The 25,829-nt window shown below is 35.3% G+C and overlaps 1 protein-coding gene across 4 annotated transcripts in view; it reads right to left on the bottom strand.

The window, feature by feature from the left end:
- Nucleotides 1–4,924: 4,924 nt before the first annotated feature.
- Nucleotides 4,925–25,829, bottom strand: part of BBS5 (Bardet-Biedl syndrome 5 protein) — a 58,432-nt gene continuing 37,527 nt past the window's right edge. For 3 of the 4 annotated variants that reach the window (XM_081727185.1, XM_081727182.1, XM_081727186.1), the window contains exons 5-8: nt 20,969–21,104; nt 17,289–17,390; nt 13,678–13,869; nt 4,925–5,484 (exon numbers count right to left, since the gene is read on the bottom strand). In XM_081727185.1, coding sequence (XP_081583311.1) covers nt 5,266–5,484; nt 13,678–13,869; nt 17,289–17,390; nt 20,969–21,104 — 649 coding nt within the window. In that variant the 3' untranslated portion in view covers nt 4,925–5,265. Of the gene's footprint in view, nt 5,485–10,533; nt 10,624–13,677; nt 13,870–17,288; nt 17,391–20,968; nt 21,105–25,829 lie in introns of all 4 variants that reach the window. The other variant, XM_081727188.1, reaches the window with a different exon arrangement.

Raw genomic sequence — 25,829 nt, 5'->3', positions numbered from 1 at the left:
TTTGTAACTGTTCACTCAATACAGAATAAATATATGGTTCTGAAAACCTGGCTGTAAATTATTCATGGTAGGAGGCATTTTATGTAGCAAAATTAGCTAGTTCACTTTACTTGTGTTCTAAATACACTGTATTGAAATTTCAAAATGTTACGTCCGTAAGTATAGAATTGCCGTTTAGCGCCAATTGTCCTAAAAACAAATATATTAAATCTTTGTTTAAACCTATCCCATCTATAGCCCATGCTACTGAATTAATGTTGCGGTTTTTATTTACAATGTGTGTTGAATTATAATTCAGCTCTGTGAAAACAATGAAATTTTATGAAGAAATAAAACACCTGATAAGTTATTATGTTTCATTCAAAGCGAGAATTATGGTCCAAATCTTGAAGCGGTAAATGCTAAACAACAAGCATACCTTCCTCACACGTTAATTATGCTATTTTTTTCAAGGTTCGGTTTCTAATAAGGTATATATGTCCCGACCCCATAATTGTCTTCATGACTAGTTGCACTGCTGTCAACTTTAACATATTAATTAAAAATAAATAAATAAATAAACTGAACAAAATGTAAAATACTTTATTTTTTCAGTATGTTACTGTGTATTTTGTATATTTTAGTTGGTATTATTAGAAATTGGTTATTCTTAATATTTCAATTCTGTAGTAGTAGTAGTAGTAGTGGTGGTGGTGGTGGTGTTATATTTTTACAATATTTGATATGTATCGTATTAATATCAAGCCTTATATTAACACATCATTTAACAAAGCATATCAAATATATATTAAATGCATGTACTGGTCAGTAATAACGAAAACAAATAACTTAACCAGAATATTCGTTAGTTATTAATTCTTGTTGCTTACGATATTCCGGTTTGAAAAAGTGCTACGGTATTTAGAAGTATTTACAGTTCATTAGCAATGTGATATGTGTATTAATGTCAGTGCATAATCATTTGTGGTCCTCTGCTCCCGGATATCAGAACAAGAAACATGACTTCACATGTTTTGCGCTCGAATGCGTGTATGTGGGTGCGACCGTCATAGGCAGGATTGTTCATATCAGTACTGGGGTGGGTGCATTCAACCCAGCTGAATTCAAGGTTACGCGTTAGTGGGTCACTCAAGAGAAAAAAATAATAAGGACTGAAACAAAATGATAGAAGTGCAGTTATGAGGTCAATTAATTAAGAAACGCACTTCAGTTAAAGGACAAGCGACAAGAATTAAGATATTTCTTCAAAAATTACAAAACGAAATAACGCCGAGCATACAAGAAACTAGAACTAGGATAGTGGCACTTGAAGTGTGTTATTTAGTTTGATTAAATACAGTCAGAAATTGAACTCTTGGATGAAACAGGTGATCAGGAAAATTACAGATTTACATTTGAGGAGTTTTATTATGATTCAAAGATTAATTTGCAAGAATTTATTGACATTTTGAAGAAACAGCGAATTCAGAGTCGGCAAATAACAAGGTTACGAATTCTAGTAATTCGGTACAGTTACCTAAAATTTCTTTGCCTACATTTTACGGTAAATACGAGGAGTGGTGGCCTTTTAAGGATATTTTTATTCCACTTATCCACAATAACGAGTCACTAAGTGCAACTTGTAAATTTCAATAATTGCGTACATCGCTCAAAGGAAAAGTGTATATATTAGTAGCAAATCTGCCAACCACAGAAGTAAATTACGAGATCGCGTGGAAGCTTCTTGTTGAACGTTATCACAACAAACGGATAGTAGCTTCGACATATGTACGAGGGTTGCTCAATATCAAGCCAGTAACGAAAGAAAACGCTACAGACATTTTTAGACAATTTGTGAATACCGTAAGTAGTAATTTTCATGCCCTTGAAGCGTTGAATTTGCCTAAACCGTTGCATGATGTACTACCAACACATTTACTCGAAAATCTTCACTCGGAAAGCAAAAGGGAATGGGAAACTGAGCAAAGTAGTGGTTCTTTTCCATCGTTAATGGAATTATTTTCATTTTAGAAAGTCGTCAAAAGTCAGAAAACATAGTTGTACTCAACCTGAAAGTACATATGACAACAAAGGTGTAGATTTATAAGACGAAAAGAAAAAATCACAATCAAATAAATTCGTTTGTTACTGTGTTGCCAAATGCATGTAACGTTTGCCGTAGCAAGGAAACGCATGCTGTCTTTCGCTGCCCATGATTTTAGAATGTCTACAATCCAAATAATATAATTTTATTAATTTTCATGTAATTACATATTAAAGATGCATCTAAATTAATGTTGCTTCCATTACTACGAGAATTCAACAATTACACAGGCATATATTAATGCATATTAATAAGCTTCTAATAAAATCATATGCAAATAAGTTAATAACCAATTTAAAGATAACGAAATTAAAGTTATGAAACATTACAAACATGAAAGTTTTTTAAGTTTTGATAGACTCAGAAGAGGCGTCACTGACTTCTCTTGCTCAGATTGTAAACAGTGTGTCCGGAGGTGAATAAGTGGACGAAGAAAATATTCCTGAATGGCTGGAGTGTGATCGCAACTAGCCCACATTCGAAACCCTTACAAACGAGCAATTGTTAATCGTTCAAAGAAGGGGGAGGGGGAGAATAAGAATAGAGTGATAGTGAGGGAGAGGTGGGTAAAGATTGAGAGCAGTCCGATGAAAACAAGGCCACGCACACGGAGCTGTACTTCATCACGTCAAATGCCTTCTGGACTACTTGGAAGGACTAGCAGATAGTCTGCTGCGTGACAAAATGACGCTACGCATGAAAAGAATCATCTATCTTAAATATATAAATAAATAAAACTGCTAAAATACATAAAAATCCGACTGACTTTTTACGCGAATTTGAAATGTCAGATTGTTCAAGTTCTTTTGCGTACCTATTTCTTTTCTGTTTGTTGATTTGCACGGTTTTTGAAAATACAGTACAGGTAAACTGCCATACAGTATATTTCCATTCATTATATAGTGGTTATTTATCTTTTAATCTCTCTCTTTTTTTCTCCCTGTTTTTGGATTAACCGTGATTTTGAGTTAACTCTGGATATCTTTCCCTCTATTACTCCAGTAAATCAGGAGTCAACTGTATATCATACTGGAAAAAATTGTGAATTTGATAAAACAATGATGTCAGCAACACCCAGTTTGAATCATATTGTTCACCTATGTTTAGTTAAATATATGAACTTGCAGGAATTGAGTACTATACTGAGATGTTTAACACTCGAACTCGTTTTATTCAAAAGATGACACCACCTATACTGTCATTGGACTGGGTGTAGCTATATACCACTATGTTCATTCTGGCGAAACTGGTTGTGTAACATGGCTAATCAGCAAAGTTTAACGGTCAAGTAGTGAACAAATTTCGACAATTTCATTTTCGGAAATTCATTGGCAGCAATATAAATAGTAAAAATATATTACCCTGTAGGTGATATTTTAATGCAATGGAAGTAGGCCTAGACACATTGGAATTCTTTAAAAGATATTAAAATGTGTAGTGTAACGAATTCCACATCATAATTTTAAGGCACATCTCGCATCGCTACCGATACTTTGTTGTTACTACGGGATGACCTGTAATTTCCAAAAGGCCTAATTTACAATCAATAATGCAAATGATGATGTAATTAATTACAAGTATGTAATATGTTTCTATAAGTTTGGTTATGATATTTCATATATATAAATTACTTTATGTTTGTCTTAAGAACATTAAATATTAAGCATATCAAAACAATTCTTTGAAAACTTATAAAGCAAAAGTATATGTTTTAAACTATGTTACAGAAAAGATTACGTCTGATTAATTTTTAATTAACAAAATGTTACCTTTTATTAAACTGTTATACCATTGTGCTCTAACTACACGCGGGACATTGTAAGATGAAACAGTGAGGGATCTGTCGACGATATATACTTCTGAGGCTCCCTCTTCCATCGCCTGCCTTCGCGCGTTGGTATACCTCAGTCTTGTCTTATCGTTTATACTCTCCTCATGAATGTGTTGACTACCGGAATGTCAATAGCAAATTTTGTAAACGATTATGTTCACATATTCTTAGTATTTACAAATTCAATTATAAATTATTTCTCATGGGTTATAGAAAGTCAAGTATGAAAGAATGCTAAATTAGTAATTTCGGTTTTATAGAATTCCTTCTAACCCACTTTCTACGACTGGAGGAGGGAAAAGGTGGAAACCATCATACTGCTTTCTGATACTGCGAGAAATAATAGCGAAATTCCACAATTCTAAAATTTCAAAAGTAATGAGCTTCTGTACTCTCTCCACAAAGACAACACAGAACAGTGAAACAAAGTTCCGAACGATTGAGATACCATTCTAGCATTCAACTTCATAAAGAAACCAGCATCATATCATCTACAATTAATTTTTATGGCGATGTAATACTGATATATATATATTTACATTTACCGTCTCTGTCTTTCCTATCTTTCTCAATGTAACAAAATTACACCAAAAGTGATTATTATACAATTCTCTAATTTAGTGCAGCTCTGATGATGAATTGCCTTTAAAATGTCAGTTTGAATAAAACTAATATTATGTAAATTTTATGAAATAAAAAATATATATGTAATTTCTATATCATACGAATTTAGTTACTTTCTCTCAACAGCTCACTCAAATCTTTGCAACAGCATATTTCAGCATCACAGATGACCGAAATGGTACCGTAGGCCACGAAGTTAGAATTTGATTCACATGTTACAAAATACTACTTTAGAATTTAACTAATGGACGGATAATAGTGATCGATTTATAAGGCATACAGATTTTTAAAATTTACAATTGGAACAGACTGAAAATAAAATTTCTTCAATGTGTTTATGAAGAACTTTTTTTAAATATATATATATATATATATATATATATATATATATAAATTGCGAAACATAAGAATTATCGCTATAGAGAAATGTAGTCTGTTGCTACGAATAAATATTTGATTTGTATAATCAACAGGAAATGTGAAGTTTGAAGTGGTGATGTAATACTTTCAAACTTTTCAACCACTATTAAGATATGAAAAACATGTAGATACTAGTGTCACAGACACATAATCACAATAATAACTGACTAGACAACAGTAACAGTCGTAACAATTAACACCTGAGTAAACGAAATATACTTCTATGATTTGCACATGTAACACGTCATTAACTACCGGTAATGTTACTTGCAATGCATTTGTAAATTCGAACCAAACATATTTATACTCAATTTGACGGCAGAACCTCCCATAATGACTGTATAGTAAATCCATCTTTCAACTTCTCTATGGCCAATCCAAGTTCTTCACAATAGACAGGTTCACGATCTTTGTCATGTCCTCCATCAGCAAAATATGCTACGAAAGCATCAGACATTGTATTCGGCGAATCATCGATTTCTTGGAAGTCCTCGCCAATGACAGGAGTCTCCTCTTGTGGCGCGGACTGGAATAGAAAAAAAAATCTTACTTGAAATTTATGGATACTTGGAAGCATTGTACGAAAAATGATAATTATTTCTTAACAATAAACTGTAAATATGATCACTTTCGAAATCTGTTTACCTACTTTTTTTTCCCATCGTATTTCACTAAAATCTTTAAAACTAATATGTAAAATGGCATGTCAATAACTTCGGAAGAAAGATTGATATGAGTAGTTTTACGAGGGAATTACATAGGTCAAAGAAAACTTCTAGAACAGGTTCTTTCCGTTACAGTATTATTAATGTAATAATATTATGGTGACATTATTTTCCTGGTGACTATGCAAGAACAACAAAGCGTATGATCATTTGAAATGGGAACACTTTTAAGTAGGGCGTTTACCATTGATCTACTGGCTAGCACGTGTGCCTTTGATGTACATCGTCCCGAGTTCGATTCCCTATGGAAGGCCATAAAAAAATTTGATCTCATTACAGTGGTTCTCCTTTGACCGTAAACTGTACGTTCACGTCTCACATAGTCTCAGTACGAAAAAGGGACGCTCACTTCAACAAAAAAATAAAACAACTTTTAAGCTTTTAAGTAGGTATTGCATGTTGTCTGGCAAGCATGTTTGATTTGTCATAAATACCCAGTTGGTAGTTAAACAAAAAAACAAAAAAAAAAAAAAAAAAAAAAAAAAGCTATTTACCCTTTCTCTATTAACCCACCAAACAACTCAATATTTATGCAAATTGTTTGAATTGTTAGTCACACCGGTGGTTTCTTCTATATTTTACTTGTTTACGAAATAGTTCCGAATACAACAACTAATATTTTGCGCTAAAATTTATACCTTAGTATACCTTAGTTTTATAGGAGCTACAAATTTTTAGTAATTATACAAGAAAACGTATCTGACGTGAGAGCAGCTTTCAAGTTAGTAAAAGGGAAGTATTTTGGTATAATACTACCCTTTTGTTACCTTGCTCATTTCCTCCATCTGCTTTGCTCTGACATCATGAAATATTCATAAATAAAGAGACTACTGCAAAATAATTTATGTTAAAACAATAGATTATAGCAATCACTTGCCAGCACTAGTGTATAAGCCTCAATATATACATAGTTCACTCAAATTTCCAGAACCTTAATCTAATTCTAACAAAACAATTACTATTGTCCCAACTTTGTACACAAGAGCAATCAGTAATGGAAAAAAATTATAACAAAGAAGTGAATTTGGTTTGTTTCCAATTTATCTGACCGCACATTTCCCCAATCCTACCTTACAGCGCTCCAAACTGAACCTTGACGAATTGCTTGATGGAGTATATTTTATCTGTGGACAACTCAATTGGGTATAGAATCCTATTTTAGTAACAGCACATTTAATTGATTATATGGACTATGAAAGAATATAGGCAAGGAAACTTCGGCAGGATGGAGCACAACTGAGCTCACTAGCCCAATTCGTCAGTCCAGAAGCTAGCGCAAGCACCTTGGGTATACGGGGTTCGGCTTCGATTCCCGATAGGAAACTATAATTTCAAGCTTAAAGAACTTCGGAACAGGGAGTATTTAGTTTTATTTCTTATTCTTTGGCGATCACAAGTAAGAGTTTTTAATAGAAAATTAAACACAGAGAAAGCAAACAAGTGTTCAATTTTGTCCTAAAAACACACACACATACATAAGCATGCATATATATATAGTAAGAAGCAAATATGTGATTTATACAAAAATTGAACTGAAAAATTGGCAACTAATAAAATAAAAGTTTACAATATATTGAGTAAAGAAGTTTTCCTAACTTATTTCATAACAAAAAGGGCTTATTTCAGCTTTGGGCTATTCCTGACATTTTAGAGATATTTTGTGCATGAACGTAGTATGATAACCACTTCTGAAATTAATAATATAGTAATTTTTTCTAATCAGAGAAATGTTCCCTGCCCTATTCAGGTTTTTACCTACAGCTATATTTAGTTATAGTGGGGGTGGGATGGAATATACGGTATAATCTCCTATAGAATTATATTAAAATTTATCTCAATAGTTTTGTAATTTCCAAAAATCTTCATGGAAAATGCTCTCTTTGGTATGATTTCACATTTGACCCCAAAGGGACATTAAATACGACCTCGTATACTGTACTGAACCCATCGTGTGATGATTTTAATTTTTTATTCTATTTTTTTAAAAATTATTTTACACTGTCATATAAATTTCTCTGTTCTTTGGTTATATCTTCTCACTCCTATACTCATAGTGACCAATTCGTTCCATTACTTTTATCAACGTCTACCGAACTCTCTTTACCTTTAACTTGGAAACACTACAGAAAATTGTTCGATGTATATCCGACCATTTTCGATTCGTGCTGCCACTTGGCGCATCAAGCTGGAACTATGGGTTTGTTGGCGGGAGCAGTGTCATGTCTGATCTTGTAGGTGCGTGAGTGTTCCCAAATGGCTTCGAAAATCAACCGGTATTGAGAAGGTTAAGTAATGACCCTTTTCCATCAAGCTGGAACTATGGGTTTGTTGGCGGGAGCAGTGTCATGTCTGATCTTGTAGGTGCGTGAGTGTTCCCAAATGGCTTCGAAAATCAACCGGTATTGAGAAGGTTAAGTAATGACCCTTTTCCATGCTAAGTTTTCATATATACGCATTGTAAAACAATGTCTTTAGAATGGATTAACACTCGGGGTGAACACTGCGAAAACTATTGTACACACAACAGATTCCCCTTGTCAAACATTCACCCACGAAAACCACCAGAAGGGCTGCAAGCAAAGTGACACCCGTAGTCAAGGATGTTATAAAATAGAAGAATTGCCCATATGTATCTTCATCCTATTAACTCAATGGAAAAAAAAAAAAAAAAAAAAAAAAAAAAAAAAAAAAAAAAAGCACATCTACTCTCGTTGATCAGCTACTCTCATTTCCGGCACGAATGCTGGCTCAAAACATTGCGATCGTATTGGGCGGAGAGGTAGCGTACGGCTTCACGATTTTTGTTGTATACGCAAATCCTCTATTTTGTAACATCCTTACCCGTAGTGCTACGGGGGATCCGTCGATTGACGTGCCAAAAGAATCCCCCGACGCAAGGTAATATGGGCCACAGATTCCACCTCGCACCGTCACCTATGAGCAAAACAATTTGCAAGCGCCTCAGGTTGAAATGTGTGCAGAAGGCCCGTGTACACCACCTGCTACCGCGTCACATTGCCGAACGTAAGACGAACTGCAGGAAACTGTATGAAAAGTAGCTAGCGGGTTCCAAATGAATGAATGATGAAAAAAAAAAGTTGTCACAATGAATGAATCAAATCGTATGTCTATCTCACTATTGGTGGTCACATTTGGACAATTACATACCGTGACATTGACGGCAAGGGGCGTATCAACTTTGTTCGTCAGTGCAAGGAGTTTCCCTTGTGGTTTTATGGTTGCTATGGTCTTAGGATATGAGGGTAAGTTGCTGATACGCAAGATGGATAAAAACGTGAAGATGAATCGCGAACCAGGTGGTGATCCATATGGACAAGGCTTCGAAAAACTGAAATGAAATCTTTAAGCTTTACGTCCCACGCTTATACCGGTTAGGCTAAAGGAGACGGGTGATGATGAGAGATAAGTGAAATGGTGGAATGAAGAAAGTGGGAGGAAACGGGAGAACCCAGAGAAAACCCACGAGCACGGTGTTTGTCCACCACAAAGTCCACACGGCGCGAGCTGGGATCGTACCAGGGACCCCAAGCACCGGAGGTGAACGCTCTACCACTGAGCCACCGCGCCCCCCGGACAAAGCTTTGAGTTATACCGCCAGAACTCAATATGTTTTTATCAGGAAATGGCAGAGGAATTAGAAATTCATGCCATCCCGTTTGAAGACATTTCTGTGAAAAGCCCAGATGCCAGTTCAATGGATTTTTGCGCATTTGGACTGTTGAGACGATGTCTTCAACATCGCCGCCCGCGCACTTTGGATGAACTATAAAAAGCGTGCAGAGAGGAGTGGGACAGAATTCGCATGCCTGTCCTGCGCCGGAGATTGCTGCAATGGAAACTGCGATGCCGTGTGTAGTCCACAATGCTGGGTGGTCCAACAGTACATGATCGGTGGTGACAGCGCGGCATTTCCTAAGGTGAGTACCCGTCAACAATGGTCGGATATAAAGTGAATAACCTCCTGTATCAGGTGATTGCATTTGAATATGGGGCCTTGCTGAACGCATTACTGCTATTTTTGTCTTTAAATTTTCTTTCTTTTTTTTCTATGTATTCTCCCTACCTGCCTGATGAAGCATTTATAAATAACCTTCATTTGTTTGGTTGTTGAAGTTTAGTGTCCCATTTCAGCATCGAGATCATATGAGATGTGGACCTACAGTTTAAGGTAACATCTGAACTACCGGAATGTGTACAAACGTTAATGCTCTCCTATAGGGAATTAAACTTAAGATCAACCTCTCTTAATGTCGTGTAATAATGTTTTCACTATTTTCTGGAAAATAATTTGCTTTTTATACACACTTCGTGATGCCTTGTTGCAAATATTATAAAGTTAAGAGCTGGGAAATAAAATTATAAATTTTACAAATCATTGTCTTACAAGAAAATACCAATGAGTAAAAATAGAGCATGGAAGGAAAATTGTAAGATAATCATAACTTCCGAAAGCACCCTATAGCTGGCAATGATCAAAAATTTATACAGTCTATTATACGTACATGTCTGGAGATTGCAATCAACTTCAAACATACCAAAATTGTGACATAAAAAACTGTGGTAAGAAAAGATAAATCTTTTATGAGTTCACAATAGTCTCTGAATTTACGGTATTGAAAAGATAGTGCTCCTAATGCTTAAGCGAAACGGAAGCACTAATTATGTTCGTGCTCCTCTGACATCAGATTTCCGTTTAATCTACTAAAACAGATGGGGAAAAAAGTCGTAATTACCAGACATGTGTTGCAAGCAACAAAGAAATAATGTAACCAAGTTAAGCTATAGAACTATGCAAACGCAAGCACACAGTGTTGGAAAAAAGTGCCTACCTGAGCGGAGGGTCATGCAAGAATAGCAGATTCAAAGCATGCACGAGGAGTGAGGTTAATATTCTGGTCTTCAAGTAGGAGAAAATTCTCCTGCAACATAAAAGTTGGAAACGAATAACGAGTGAGTATATCGTCATTTACATAGATGGCATCTTAAATGCTTCCACTGTAAACTTCGTCCGGAATTCTAAAAGTCAGTGTTCTATAAAAGTATCAAAACCGAATTGCTGCATCAAGTACAATATTGGATATTCCGTTTCCACCAAATATCCTATAGACCTTTCGCTTTCCAATTATGTTTCAACAGACTACTTTTTTAAAAAACAAACACCCTATACAATAATTTCTATGACGTTCTCAGTGTTGATTTTTAGAATTCCGATCTGAGAAAATATAGTTTTCTTTAAAAAAAATTATTAAGGTTAGTAATTTATAAGCGTGATTAGCAGCATGTATTTTTCAACCTATTTTGTTATGTTACTTGTAACTGTGTTCTATACATTTTATAATGAAGTTTTGCAGTTGCTTCGAATTTCCTTTTTAACCCTTCACATTTCCATATGTTTTTCACCTTTTAATTTTAAAACTCTTTCGCTGACGAAGACCGTGATAATCGGAAAAGTTCCTTGCATTTCATGAATAATGCATTGAGTAATAAGCTTTTTCTCTTTAGTTTACTATTCTTGAAATATTGTTATTAGCTGGTAAGAAAGCTTTTAGTAATTGTAATTGATATGATAAGTATAATTATTTCAAATAGGTATGGATTGGGATTGCTATGTGCATAACCAAATGTAATAATCTTGAGGGAAAAAAAGATGTATTTTGTCTTATATAGAGAAATACACGCACATAATTCGTCGTATTTATTATCATAATAGCAGCAAGAAAGATCATTACTTGGCAAATCATAAATATAAAGGGTGTTTCAAAACAACAACGACAACGTTTGGGAGGTGATTCCTGACCTCAGGATAAGACGAAAAGTATAGACCAACCTGGGTGTACAAATGTTTCCTTTTGGAGTTATAGACTGTCGAAAACATGAAAAAAAGGAACTTTAAAGGTCCATAGCTCCAAAACTATGGGACCTACCGTAGTCGGGTCAAGATTTCACTTAGGAACTAGTATGTGCCCATCCAAATATTCATGTTTCAGAATCCTGCGGTACTTCCGCAACAATTTTTGTAGAGGTAGTTGATGAGTACTTCAAATTATATGTTCGTAGCCAAACTTCCTCTATAAAAATTGTTGCGTGAGTACTGCAGGATTCTGAAACATGCATTTCTGGATAGCGCACTTAGTTTTTAAGTAAAATCTTGACCCGCCTACGGTAGGTCCCATAGTTTTGGAGCTATGGACCTTTAAAGTTCATCTTTTCATGTTTTCGGTAGCCTATAATTCGGAAATGACGGGTTTCTGCACCCAGGTTGGTCTATACTTTTTGTCTTATCTTGGTGTCAGGAATCACCTCCCAAACGTTGTCAGTGTTATTTTGAAACACTCTGTATAGTGACTTCAATGCCGTACTATAATTGGATTTTACTAGTCCAACTCTAAAAAGAATTATCCTACAACTGTTCCTTATCTTATCAAATTTTCTAAAACAGCACTTCAATCGATTCCTTGACTCTCCAGAGCCAGATATGTCTAATTTAAAAATAATTCAGAACTGAAGACCGAAGTCGAGAGCAACAATTAAAATTATACTACTAATCAAAGTAATAACTTACAGTATTTATTACTTTTACTGAAGAATAAATTGAATGCCGTTTATTCTAGTTTTGGAACTGCTTTGCCTTAATTAAAATATATAATCTGACCAAAGCAGCGAATCACTCTTAATGGCTACCAGACATTAATCACCCATGGTTATATACCAGAAAGAGGCCATTTTCAGGTATACATATTGTATGAAACATGAGTATCAATTTTATGCACATGGTCTGCCAGGGAAATCACCTTGTGTATCAATTTTATACACATGGCAGCCAATGTGTTGAGAAATAACAGTGATACAGTTTCGGCAATGATAAATTGGTTATTTATTAGAAGTGATTTACTTTGGTCAATGATTTATTTTTTAATTAAAGAATAAACTGTTTCAATAACCTTCGTTAATAATGTTTACAACCTTCAATTTGATTAACGTATAATTATCGATGTTCACTTTTCGAGAAACAAACAAGCTTTCTTAGACGAGACACACTGAAAAATTAAAATAAATAAAGTTCTATAAGAATTATTATTAAAGTAAATTATATGCTCTGGATTTACAGACCGAAAGGATAAAATGTGATCAGCACATCGGCTTCTATCGCTGTTATAAGAGCTATCTCGAGGCTATATGATTAGTGTAGGAGACCTAGGTTCGATTCACGGTGGGAACTCATGGGATTCGGATCCCATAGTAAGCCAGCAGTTCCAAACCCGAGTGTAGCAAAATTTTAGAATTTAAAAATCATGAAGGATTTAATTAGTTAAAATTAATTTTGAGAAAGACTGTGCCAGTTAACGCCTCCAGCAGTAGCAACAATGCTTAGTACTCTATAGTCACTACTCTACAAAAATTTGTAGTATTATACTACTGTAATTTATATTACTGTTAATTAAAAAAAAAAAAAGTGTGTCGCCTGTCGAAAATGGTTGGAAACCACTATGTTAAACTATAAGTCTACGTCTTATATATATATCTTCGGTGCTGATAAAGACGCTAAACTCCAAACCAACCTACCACTGTTATTTCTGCGTTTCTTTCGATGAGAGATCGATATATGATAATTCAAGTGCTTCAAAATTCTGAGCCTACTCTGTAAATTCTGTGCTCTTACCAGGAATCGAACTCAGCATCACATACAAGCTACTATTTTGATATTATCATTTCCCTAAAAAATTTATATTTTTAAAAGACAAGCTTCTAATAACAATAACGGTATCTGATAATGTTTTTAAAGTAAAAATTGGAGATTATATTCTTAACTTCCTGACGTGATAGCTCGGTGACTCATGAAAATTTGAAGTTTCTAATTTATATTGAGAGAGAATAGTTGTATCACATAAGTAGGAAACTATTTCCTTTTGCTCTCATGTAAAACTATATTAAAATCCTAAAATAGCGAACTATTTTTACACTATGTAACTTACCCTTTCTTCTGTTGTATATTCAACACCAAAAATGGGACACTGACTATAAACTTTGTGTATTGATGAAAGTTCCTTGAATATAGTCTGCAGCTTTTCACTTGGATCAATTCTAAAGCCCAGAACATAACCTCCACTGCACTCTGCACTTTCTACAACCAAAGCTGTACCAAATTTGGACTCACGAACTTTTATCTGAAAATTCAGTTCCATGTATAGAACGTCAGTAAGTTTCTACAATTAATAAATTACCAAAAATCCATAAATAATCCTAGTATTGGTTTGTGTAACATGGAATGTAGGATCTTGAAGTGTGAAATGAAAACACTATATCATAGTAGTACAGAGATACTCATGGTAATAGTGGTGCTATGTATGCAACATCCTTCCAACGACTAGGTGCACGATTCCCGCACGGAACAAATATTTGGTTCTGTAAGAGAGTTGCTTTTAAACAATTTTGCTTGTGAAGCAATTCCCAGACCTACACACGTGAAAAAAATCATATTCTATTGGATTCACACCTGGACTATAGAGAGATGGAAGATAGTGAATTCAGATTTACTACTGTCACCCTAGACATGTTCAGACAAGCGTCATGAAACGTGATTGTCCCCTTTCTGTATACTAATGGTAGGTGATGTTTTTAGTTCTATGTACCAAATTCATGATAGTACGATACAGGTGGCAGGTACGAGGTAATAGACCTCGTATAAACAGTCGGTCATCATGATCTTATGTCAGTGTAGGAAATGTTTCAGTATCTTCCTAGTAGGTTTTTGACATCAACCTATTATCATGGCTGCACTTCTTGTCGCATGTCATTACGTGATAGAGAAACGGCGTGAAGGCATTCCGGCGAGCCAAGAAGGAACACATTTCTAGAGTACGTTATTTCTGTGTTTCATTAAGTTCATGCGGCAACTGTTAGTAGAGTTCAATTTATTTTATTTTTAAATAATAGCTTTGAGACATTTACCAACTGTTTCAGGGCAAACACTCAATTTGGAAGCAATCTATTGTAGACATGGATTTTCAACAGTTGCTCATGGATACTCGTCACGCTAAGGGTGATCTTCCTTGTTGTTTAAGGTTGAAATCACCCGAGTATCATATTTCCGGGACCATTACAGATGTTTATTCACGGTTTCTTCATCGAACGCTATTACACACTGCATTTGACGCATTGTGGTCCAGTTGCCACCCGTAAGAATAAAAGGTACACTAAATCTGTTTCTACATCATTTCACTTTCATATCCTGGACACACAAACATCCGTAGGAGTACTACTACACAATACAAGCAAATATTCTGTTAAGTTTGTCCTTGTTCTTATCAGCACATGCGTCCGTAAGAACACTGCGTTCAGACGTTTGAAGTGTGAGTTACGGAAGTCCAATATGCCATATTACTACATAACCAAATACAATAATTTAAGGCCATTCAATTTTAATAAGATAAATAATTAGTAAAACGTTCAATCAACAATACTATAACTAACACCTAAATAGTCTCATCTTCCAGGTTAATGGCCCTCAATGTCGTATAAGATACATCTGAAATCAATACATCATAATCACTAATCATACATTTTCTTGATTTGAGGAAGCAATAAATGACGTTAGGACTGACCAGCTGCGACCCATATACCCTTATATTTGGGACATTAAAGTCATCTTGTACACAAAATTCTCAATATTTTTTTACACTACCTGTTAATAAATAAATAAGTAAAATTCACCAACCTCCTACTGAACAAATCTGCATTCTTATCATTATGTATTAAAAAAAAAATAAATAAAAAAAAAAAAAAAAAACAGCTGATTGACGACTATTTCAAGCCAAATTATTGAATATCAAACATACAACTGTGAGAATACGACATTTCAAAGAGAAGTGCGTAGTCAAATATTTTAAATATCTGCATACCATTCATTAAATGATAGTACTAAGTCATAAAGAACTCTGATCTAACATGCACGTAAGACAATTTCACACACCTAACAATCCTGAACTCCTAAAAAGTCTTTTGCTCTCCCCGGTCGTTTAGTCACTAGCGCGTATGCCTTTGATGCATGTGGTTCCAGGTTCGATTCCCGGTTGGAGAACACAATGAAGTTAGTTTCACAATCATCCATTTTCATTAAATCATTAGTCTCCTTTGGCCCAGAGGGCATAACTGTGAGATGTTACACTAAAAAATTAATTTCATTTCAAAACAGTTCCGTCAAGTGGTCTTTGTGGTGGACATACACCGAGAGCGTGAGTTCCCTCGGAAGTTTCCCGTCATTCCATCATTATCACCCATCTCATGATCACCATCCCCCTTTATTTTAAGTGCATAATCGTGGGACATTAAATAAAAAATAAAAAAGGAGTCTTTCTTAAAAAAATAAATGCCCTTCCTTTAATATATATTCAAATTTATTAACTTGATATGCTGAATATGTTTCTACAAGAAGATAGGAAAAGTTAAAATTGAAAAATGAACCAAGTTAATATTTTTCTAGTAGCATAAAGGGGCTGCAGTGACTCCGCGTAGAGCGTTCACCTCTGGTAAAGTGGAGTCCCTAGTTCGATCTCAGCTCGCACCAAGTGGGCTCTGAGGTGCAAAAACAGCGTGTGAGTGAGTTTCCTCGGGATTATCCCATTTTCACCCAATTTATTTTTTTCTTTCTCAGCACTGCCGTTTCCTTCAACCTACACAGCATAACCATGGGACGTAAAGGTGAATTTTATTTCTAATAATATAAATGATACAACAAAAATAGTAATCTAACATTCAAAGTATTATTACGGCCATGTTTTACTTTCCTATAACTTGTATGTAATCTAAGCAAATGAAAAGTATTACAGCTTACCCAATCTCCTTTCTGACAATTATCTGGCACGTCATTCAGTTTTCAATATATAAACCTCTGTCTAAATGACAAGAATAATTTGTATACTAATCAAAGTAAGCGGCCCCGCATGGCGTAGTCGCTAACGCTCTCGCTTTTGGCGCGACCGCTCCCGGGTTCGATTCCTGGTGGAGTCACTTGGTCGAAAAAGTGTAACAGCTTTTTCAGGCCAGCCATCTTGAGTGAGGTATTTCCTTGGTTTCCCTCATTCACACCAGGCAAATGCTGGGATGGTACCTAACACAATGGTCCCAGGCCGCTTCCTTCCTTCCCTTTCATCGGACAGTGTGCTCGCCCAGGGACGTTATCCCTCATATATGTGGCGGCCTAAATGGCCTTAGATGCCGACAGCCCAGAAATCTAATCCTAATCAAAATAACTAGAGGAACATGACAGGAATAGTAGTAAGTACATTTAAAATAATGTAAAACTAAAATTACCTTAACTGATATTATTCTGAATCAGCTACAGTAGAAGTAAAAGAATTTCTACGGATGTTTCTCACCTGTATAAATATGAATCTGATCAACTTTTATAAACTTGAAACATATTTGGATTCCTATTTTCTACCACCAGTAAGAATGATAAATTACTTGTTCACTGAAAATGAGGAGAGGTAGAACATATTGCTGCTAAAGTATTCGTATCGCTCATTTTTACTTGATATGGCGCAATGAGTGAATACCTGAAATATAGCATTACGAACATACTTACATTTGTGATTTGCAAGTACGGCAGAGAGATGTTGAAGTTTTCATTCATGTCAGCAAACCATACCAGCCTGACATTCGTAATGATAAATGTACCAAGGTTACCCTAAAAGAAAGGGAAAGAAGATGATCTGAAAAACTTAATAATTTAAAAATTTTGAAATACTACTAGTAATAACAGTAACAGGTGAGATAAGTATTTAAATATATATGTATGATATACGTACGTGGTTCATCTCGAAAGTATCGAGGCAACGTTAGTATAACGAGAATAGTTTGCGCTGCCACGATGTAACCTGGCAGCCGAATAGTCTGTAATGCGCATGCGTAAACAAGAACGACTTCACTGCCAATATCAGATATTAGTTAGATGCCGCTGAGTAAGCACGTGTTCTCGTCGCGTCTGCAACCACTAAGCGAATAGAGCAGCGAATCTGCATGCAAGTTTGTGCAAAGCCGAAACTACTAGGATGATTCAGAAGACTTTCGGGAACAATGCAGTGAATTCATCACGAGTAAAGACGTGGTAGAAATACAGAGATAGGCAGAAATCTATTGAAAGTGAAGCACATTCTGGAGTACGCGCAAAAGGCAGAACACTAGAAAATACTGGTTAATGTATAAAGTAGTTCCACTCCTGTACTAGAGAATTCCCAGAAAGCTCATGGACATGCTCATCATCTCAAGTATATGCGTCATAGTATTGAATTCATTAGAGGATTAAATTATTTTTACTTGGAGATAAGTTTTTCCCTGGGTAAAGTTCCTCACACTCCGCCTTGAATGCATTCCTTATTGAATCTATGACGAATTTGCATACGAGAAATTTTCCATCTACTATCGGATCACTGTGCTTTTATATCGTTGATTTCTTCTTAAATATGAATAAGATTTCGCTTCGTAGATTTCGCCTCGTTTCGTTTCGAGTCGTTGGTAATCCAAAATAAGGACATCAATTTATGCATTAATTCAGGCTTCAAACAATCCTCATTTATGTAAAAAATACTAAACAAAATACTATTGCAACAGTCTTCGTGTGCTTATACGTGTAACTAACGTTAAAGGTTTCGCATAAAAGAACTGCTAAACTTGGATAAATACGTATGTTCACTGAATGTGTTGCACTGCTAAGAAAAGTAACACTGGTTACATATTTAAATGGTTTAGTAAATTCAATGTATTGACTTTATTACTGAGTACAAAGTATATACGTAAGATACTTTGTTGTATAATCTTGCAGATTATTACACAACCTTGATCTTAAATATTCAAATAATTGATTATAACCAAGTAGTTTACTTTTCAAAGAAACTAAGTTCATTTACTTTTTTCCTTCGTTTTATTAGCCCTTTAATTGGCAAGAATTGATAGCACTACCATTAAAATATTTAGTTTGCTTTTATGGTTGAACCATGTCTTCCGATCATAATTTCATAATTTTTAAAGTATTTTTGTACTTTGGTTACAAAATACAGGATGTCCTACAGAGTAATAAACCAGAAAGAAAAAGAATAAAAAAAGAACTTTCGTGGAACGTAGGAGATAAAGCTTCTACAATACTAAATTTGACTGTCCCCTGCTGACGAAGATTAGAAGTATCTAAAGAAGCGACCCGAAAATCATGTATATGAATATTGAATGAAAGCAATAATGCCAATTAAATGATCACTGAAGTTATAATTCGTGTGGATAACGCAACAGAATGCGATGTTACTTGAGAGCAACAGTGCCAAATAAAAGGTTAATAACGCCGTAGATACTTGAAAAACATGCATCGTATCTTTTTCTAAGCCATTTCCCACTGAGCGACGCAGTTTCCCCTGAACGGAGAGATGACGTACAAACATGGCGGTTGTTGTTTTAGGCACACGAGTAACAGACCGAAATTCAATCTCAAATTTCGACTTGTGAGAATCAACGCATGAGAGAAATGAAGTGTTTTCCATAATCAGCTAATTCTTTAAGTATTTTATACCGTAATAAAAGTAAATCAGTGAAAATGTTCACTCTTGACCTGATCTCTTTGGTGCAGTAAGCATCGCTCATCCAAGTATTTCCTTGATATCTGAAATGATCAACCTCTTCAAGTTCAACTTGTTCTACTCTGACCCGTAAGGGCGTGTTTCCAAGGGATATTCTCATGATTTCTACTTTTTGACGTTGATTTCCATTCTATATTGTTTCCTAGTGTCAACTATTTTGTCTATCATTTTCTGTAGTTCTTCTTAGGTTCTAGCTATAATAACCATGTCATCTGTATACTTGACCTTATAACGATCTCATCCAATCTTGAAAAATCCAATTCTCATTAATGTTCCCTTCACTAAGCATTCACTGTAAATCTTGAATAATTGGGGTGACATGCTACATCCTTGTCCGTCCTTGTCCATACTATTAGTTTCTCCTTGATTCAAACGCAACTTTACTCGTTGTCCTATGTACAGGTTTCGAATGAGTCGTCAATCTCTCTAGTTGAACCCAATATCTTTAAGAATTTTCGGAAGTTTGGTCCCAACTAACCTAAAGCTTTTGATTAGCCGGTGATGCACAAACTGAACTCTTCCCTTACGTTAAGAACACGTTCTGATATAATTCCCACCAACTCAATAGCATCTGTGGTGTCTTTTCCTTTCCGGAATCCAGACTGATATTCGTCCAACATATCTTCTATCTTACTTTCAAGCAGTCAATTCAGCATGTGCATAATAATCTTTCTAGTGTGGGAAATAAGGCAAATGGTTCTGTGATCACTGCATTTCTTCTCCTGGTTTTTATTGGAAAATACAACCATTTTACCATCAGGAAAATTATCTGGCCATTCTCCACTCACTAGATGAGCTTAATAAGCGAAGTCAGCACTTTCATTTAACTGTCGCCTAATCCCTTGAACGAATCCCTTGATGCGAATGCTTTTGTTAGCTTTCCCTCCTAATTTTTGTGCTTTTTTATACATCAGATCATATCCGCCATGCCGCTGATATTCCATTATTTCTTAATATCTCGGCTTCAGGCATTTCTCTTTGGCTTTGTCAGTCTCTCTTCTCAATTATTATTCAGCATTCTGAATTTTTTGATGTTCATGATTACCGCCATTCTGCGCTCCTTCATCTTCTTAAGCATGGCTTCAGTTACACATTGTTTTCTTGATACTCTTTCCATCTTGCCAATGTTGTTGTAGAGTGTGTACTGAATTTGATACTGAGAGTATGGAACAGATTATTGACTACTATTTCTCAAGGATTAATCGATCATAACCATATCGCTTTAAGAAAACAGCTCCAACAGTCATTATCACTGTCCAAATTTGCTTAGTGAACAGTTTCACACAAATCTGGATGCAGATTTAAGAACACCAGGGCAGAAAATGGGAATTTAACAGTGAAATCTAATTCAAAGGAAAACATTAATATCCTGGGAGAAAAATGGCTTCAAAATGGATACATAAGAGTCTTGCTAGCTAGATAATGATACTGAACACTTCCAGATATTAGTATTATTACCGATTCTGTGATTATATAGCATATTCAGATGTTTTACAGTGAAAGAAGTACCGTGACGACCATGCTTATTAAACCAGAGAAAAAATCGCACTAATATATACAGAAGTTCGCAAGTATTTCTACAACTTATGTTATGACGTGTGATTTTGTTGATATAAGGACGCAATATGTAAGTTATAAATACCTGATCACTAGAAAGATTCCATACACCATGTACTGTAGTATATACTTGTTCCAAAGGCAATATACGCAACTGTTTGTTACGAATTATTGCCCCTCTCAATTTAAGCTCTCTGTACATTCGGGACGATGTGTAAGCTCTGAAAGAAAGAAAGAGAAGTCAAGAATGAAGAACTATATGAGTTTTATACAGGTCACAAATAAATACCTAATCTCCCCACTTGACCCTTCGCAACACCGAACTGCACTGTTGTATGCAGACCTCAAGAAAAATTTTATTTCATTAATAAAATAAAATTCGTAATGTTTTATTTTTCCCTCCATCAAACTTATATATACTTTCTAAGTAATGTATTGTCAGAAAATTTCTACCAAAGTGTGTTATTCTAGTAAACTTGTCTACAGGAAATGACTATTCCGTTAATATTTCTATGATCAGACAAAATTTAGTTTTTCGAATGACATTGTCCTGAACACTTCCAATGAAAAGAAAAAGAAGTTCACTGACCTACAGTTATGTCTTTTAGAATATCAAAAGCCAGGAGTCCCGGTGTGGGCAATCGGTCGAAAAAGTGTAAAAAGCTTTTCCAGGCGAAGCATCCTGAATGAGATTATCCTGGGTTTTCCTTGTTCACATCGCCAAAGTCCGGAATGGTTTCTAATGTATAGGTCCCTGGCCACTTCCTTCTCTTTCCTTGGATAGTGTGCTCGCCGAGGGAAGTCATCTCTCATACGAGACGGTCTAACATGACCACAGATGCCGAAAGCTCAAAAATCTGAAATCCTAATCCTAATCGAAAGCCAGAATGAATGCAAATGAATGAATTAATAAATAAATTCAGAGTAAATAAGAGCAACGACAGACCTCGTATTCTCCGAATACCACGCCGGCTGAGTAGTTGGTTGGATTACGGTTTAGCGTCCCTTTCAACATCGAGGCTACACAAGATGTGGGCCTACAGCTTAAAGTGGGATTCAAAGCTCTCGTCGCGAATCAAACCCGGGTCTCCCGTGCCAAAGACGCGTACGCAAACCATATAACCAGGAGAGAGGTCTTTCCCGCGCCGGTGTTTACTACTACATTACTGAGTCCCTCCCTAGACGTAACACAGAGAAATTGAAGATTCAAAGATCTGTGGTGATTAAGCCAGACACATTGATTCGATCTACAACCAAGTCGGACTTGACTTTTATTGAATTTATTTCTTGAATTTAATTTGATGTGACTGAATTTATTCTTTCAATGAATTTAAGCCTATTGAGGATTGAATGTACAAATACCAACCTTCGGCTAACTGGATACTTCACCTCCAGACCCTCGCCACTCTCATATCTCTAATCTTAAGGGATCTATGGTCATCTTATTGTAAAAACTGAAACCCCCACCCTTTTTCTTCCCTTGTAAGGGAAATACAAAAAACACGCTGAAATACGTCTTTAATTATTTTAAATTAAAACGCAAATACCAATTTTCATGCCTCTAACTTTATATAATTTCAATATATGGTCATTTTATTTTAACAATTGCAACTCCTATTCTTTTTCTACCCGCCATTTCTCTTTCCTTCTAGGGCAAAAAAAAAAAAAAAAAAAAAGTAACATGTGTCTAATTACTTTAAATGAGAAGTCCAAATACCGAGTGTTATGTCTTTAAGGTTAATAGCTTTCGAGATATGGACACCTTATTACAATAATTGTAATTTTCACCTCTTTTTTATTTATTGCCCCCTTTTCATTCCTTTAAAAAAAAAAAAACATTGAAAGACATGTCTAATTATTTTAAATGAAAAATCCATATACAAAATTTCATGTTCCTAACATTCAGAGATCCCAAGATATAGAAATTTTAAGACAATCATCTTTAATCCTTTCACTCCTACTCGTCGAATTTCCAAAATTTCTTTCTTAGTGGAACCTTGCATTACAAATCCTATGCCCTGTCCAAATTTCAAGTTTCTAGCTTAAGCGGTTTGGCCTTGGCCTGGGCGTTAATCAATCAAGTCAGTCAGTCACTCACTCAGGAATTCTTCGTTTATATATAGAGATGAGAGTGTGTTTTCAATTCCTCTTATAAATGATGAAATAATTGACTGATCGATAACCATGTGAAAAGAAGTTTGACGAAACTTCTTTCTCGATATTTGCTTTGCGTCTCTAAGAAGGATGGTATTCATGTGTGTAGTATTTTGAGATGGTTCTAAGCCTATGGACGACTAATCCAATAACAAGCGTATAAGATGAGTCAAAACCGAGCCAGTGAGCCCCACTGTACAATTGTAACAAATTTACAGATAATCTGAGTCAATTTTATAGTATGACCTATAGTACGTTCATTTTGAAATCGTTAAGATTTTCTATAACGTTTCTGAAGATACTAACATACTTAATTGTTAAGAAGATAAGAAAAATTTCTACTTCTTTGACTGAGTCTGTAATAGCTTTCTTTTAAGATTACAACCACTTATTTTGTGACCTTGTTCATCAGCTTAAGTAACTTACATGAAAATCGAATCACTTTATTAACCAAGGAAGTAAGCGTTTCACTTATCTCCTTAACAACTAGATACGAAGTGTACCAATACCGTTTTTAAGTAAATACTATCGGCATAGTCCATACCAATTCAAGCAGAGGAGTATCTTAATAGTCTCAGATGTTACTGAATTTAACTCAGGAGAAAGTAAGAAACTCATACTTTTTTATTTTGTAAAGAAAGAAAAAAAACTCCTGGCCGAAGATACTCGTATGTGTTATTTCTTACGCACGGTTTTCGGCAAAATATTAAAATACTCTATCTCTAGAATGGTTCAAGATATTTTATCGGTCTTTATTTTATTTGAAAAACAACTGTTTACTGATTCGAATGCCATCTTCCGTTTGGAAATAAGGTCCAAGTTTTTATACTGTAACTTGTTGATATTTTTTTTTTTTTTTGTTTGAAAAACCAAAAACAACTTTTTTTAGCAAAATAACTTTTTTTTAAATAAAGTTATCACCTTTTTTAAACTACTGATCAGTACTCTACAGTATTACATTCCCTGAAAAGGAGAACTTCTACTTTTGAGGTTTAACAGGTTTTATAAACAATGTTCATGTTTTAAGTTCCATGACTAATGTACTGATTTTACTTTTTCTCTTCTTTTTCTTTTTTGGTTGTTTGGTTTGGTTTTCCTCTCAGAAACATCACTTCCAAAATTTCTGAGAACTGTACAGGAGTTGTATCACTAAGGGTACTACATATCCTAGAAAGGAGGAAACGCCACTTTTGTTCTAAGATTTTCCATAATGGTTTTGTAAAAAATCCATTCTCAGACCAGTGTGCTCAATCTGATAGAATAAAAATGATAAATCGAAGTTGGAATTGATGAAATGTTTTTATTCTCGATTCTCTTTACACAGAACCTTCCAAATCATGAAAGGTCTTCTGGAATAATATGGAACCATCCAGATTATTCCAGAATGTAACAGAACATTCTAGAATAGTATGGACACATCCAGGTTGTTCCAGAATGTAACAAACCATCTAGAACATTCTGAAACCAATCAGATAATTGTGTGTTTGACCTAGTATATAAAAAGGAGAGCACATGAATTCACAGTAAAGTTGTCAATAGGCATACAAAGAGAGTAGTTTACCAAATTTGTGGCCAAAAAGTACCTGTAAGTTTGTAGAGGATGTCCGGGAAATAGGGACGAATATTAAAGTGCTATAAAACTAAAATAAAATTTATTGAATTTTTTTTTCTTTATAAACACACTGAGTAACTTCTCCCATTTATGTATACATACACATTAGGTAATTTTCTCACATTTATGTATGAAAAATTGTATCCGGCATATGACCACCCAAGGCTGCACGGCAATGAGCAATGCGTTCATTGAAATTTGCGGTGACGCGTTCACAAACATCTGGTGTGATGCCGTTAATAACCCTCTTAATTTCATCCTTCAGTTGTTGAAATGTCTGTGGTTTGTTCACGTACACTTTAGATTTCACAAATCCCCACAAACAAGTCACAAGGGGTAAGATCGCATGATCTGGCAAGCCATTCCTGATTTCCTCGCAAAGAGATAATTTTTTTAAAGGAAACTTTTCATTCAGCAGACCAATTGTTTCTCGGGATGTGTGACAGGTCGCACCATCTTGCTGAAACCAAAAATCGTCATTTTCAATTTCGATTTCATCCAAAACTGGAAAAAACCAATCTGAAAGCATGTGTCTGTAACGGTCGCCGTTCAGTGACGCCAGCTCCCTCATCGTCTTCAAAAAAGTACGGGCCAATCACTCCTCCTGCCCAGAACCCACACCACACAGTCGTGCGTTGAGGATGCATCTGTTCTTCCATAGTCACTTGCGGATTTTCTGTACCCCATATTCTGCAGTTCTGCTTATTGACGTACGCACTGAGATGGAAGTGTGCCTTATCTGAGAAAATTATTCTTGTCGTGAAGTTCTCGTTCTCCGCTTGTCGAGCCAATACCCATTGAGCAAATCGATGTCTCTTTCCATGATCTGTAGGCTTCAACTCTTGTGTAAGTTAAATCTTGTATACATGCATTCTCAGATCTTTCGACAAGATTTCATGCAGTGGACTTGATGATAAATTCAATTGTTGAGTTTGTCGGCGAACTGATTTCATGGGGCTTATGGTCACATTGTCACGCACAACAACAATGTTTTCTTCTGTTCGAACAGAGCGCGGTCTTCCAGCTTGCTTAACATTTAACACTGACTGTTTAGCGTGGTCTCAAACTTCAGGACCAACTTCCGAACTGATGATTCAGTAGGAGCAACATTGCGTCCAAGTGTCATACGCAAATCTCGAACGGTTGCCGTGGGACTTTCCTTGTTTTTGTAATAACTTTT

Source organism: Thermobia domestica, chromosome 1, assembly GCF_964235325.1.
Source record: "Thermobia domestica chromosome 1, izTheDome1.hap1.1, whole genome shotgun sequence".
Classification (NCBI taxonomy): Eukaryota; Metazoa; Arthropoda; class Insecta; order Zygentoma; family Lepismatidae; genus Thermobia; species Thermobia domestica.
This window is presented reverse-complemented; position numbering and strand designations above follow the sequence as displayed.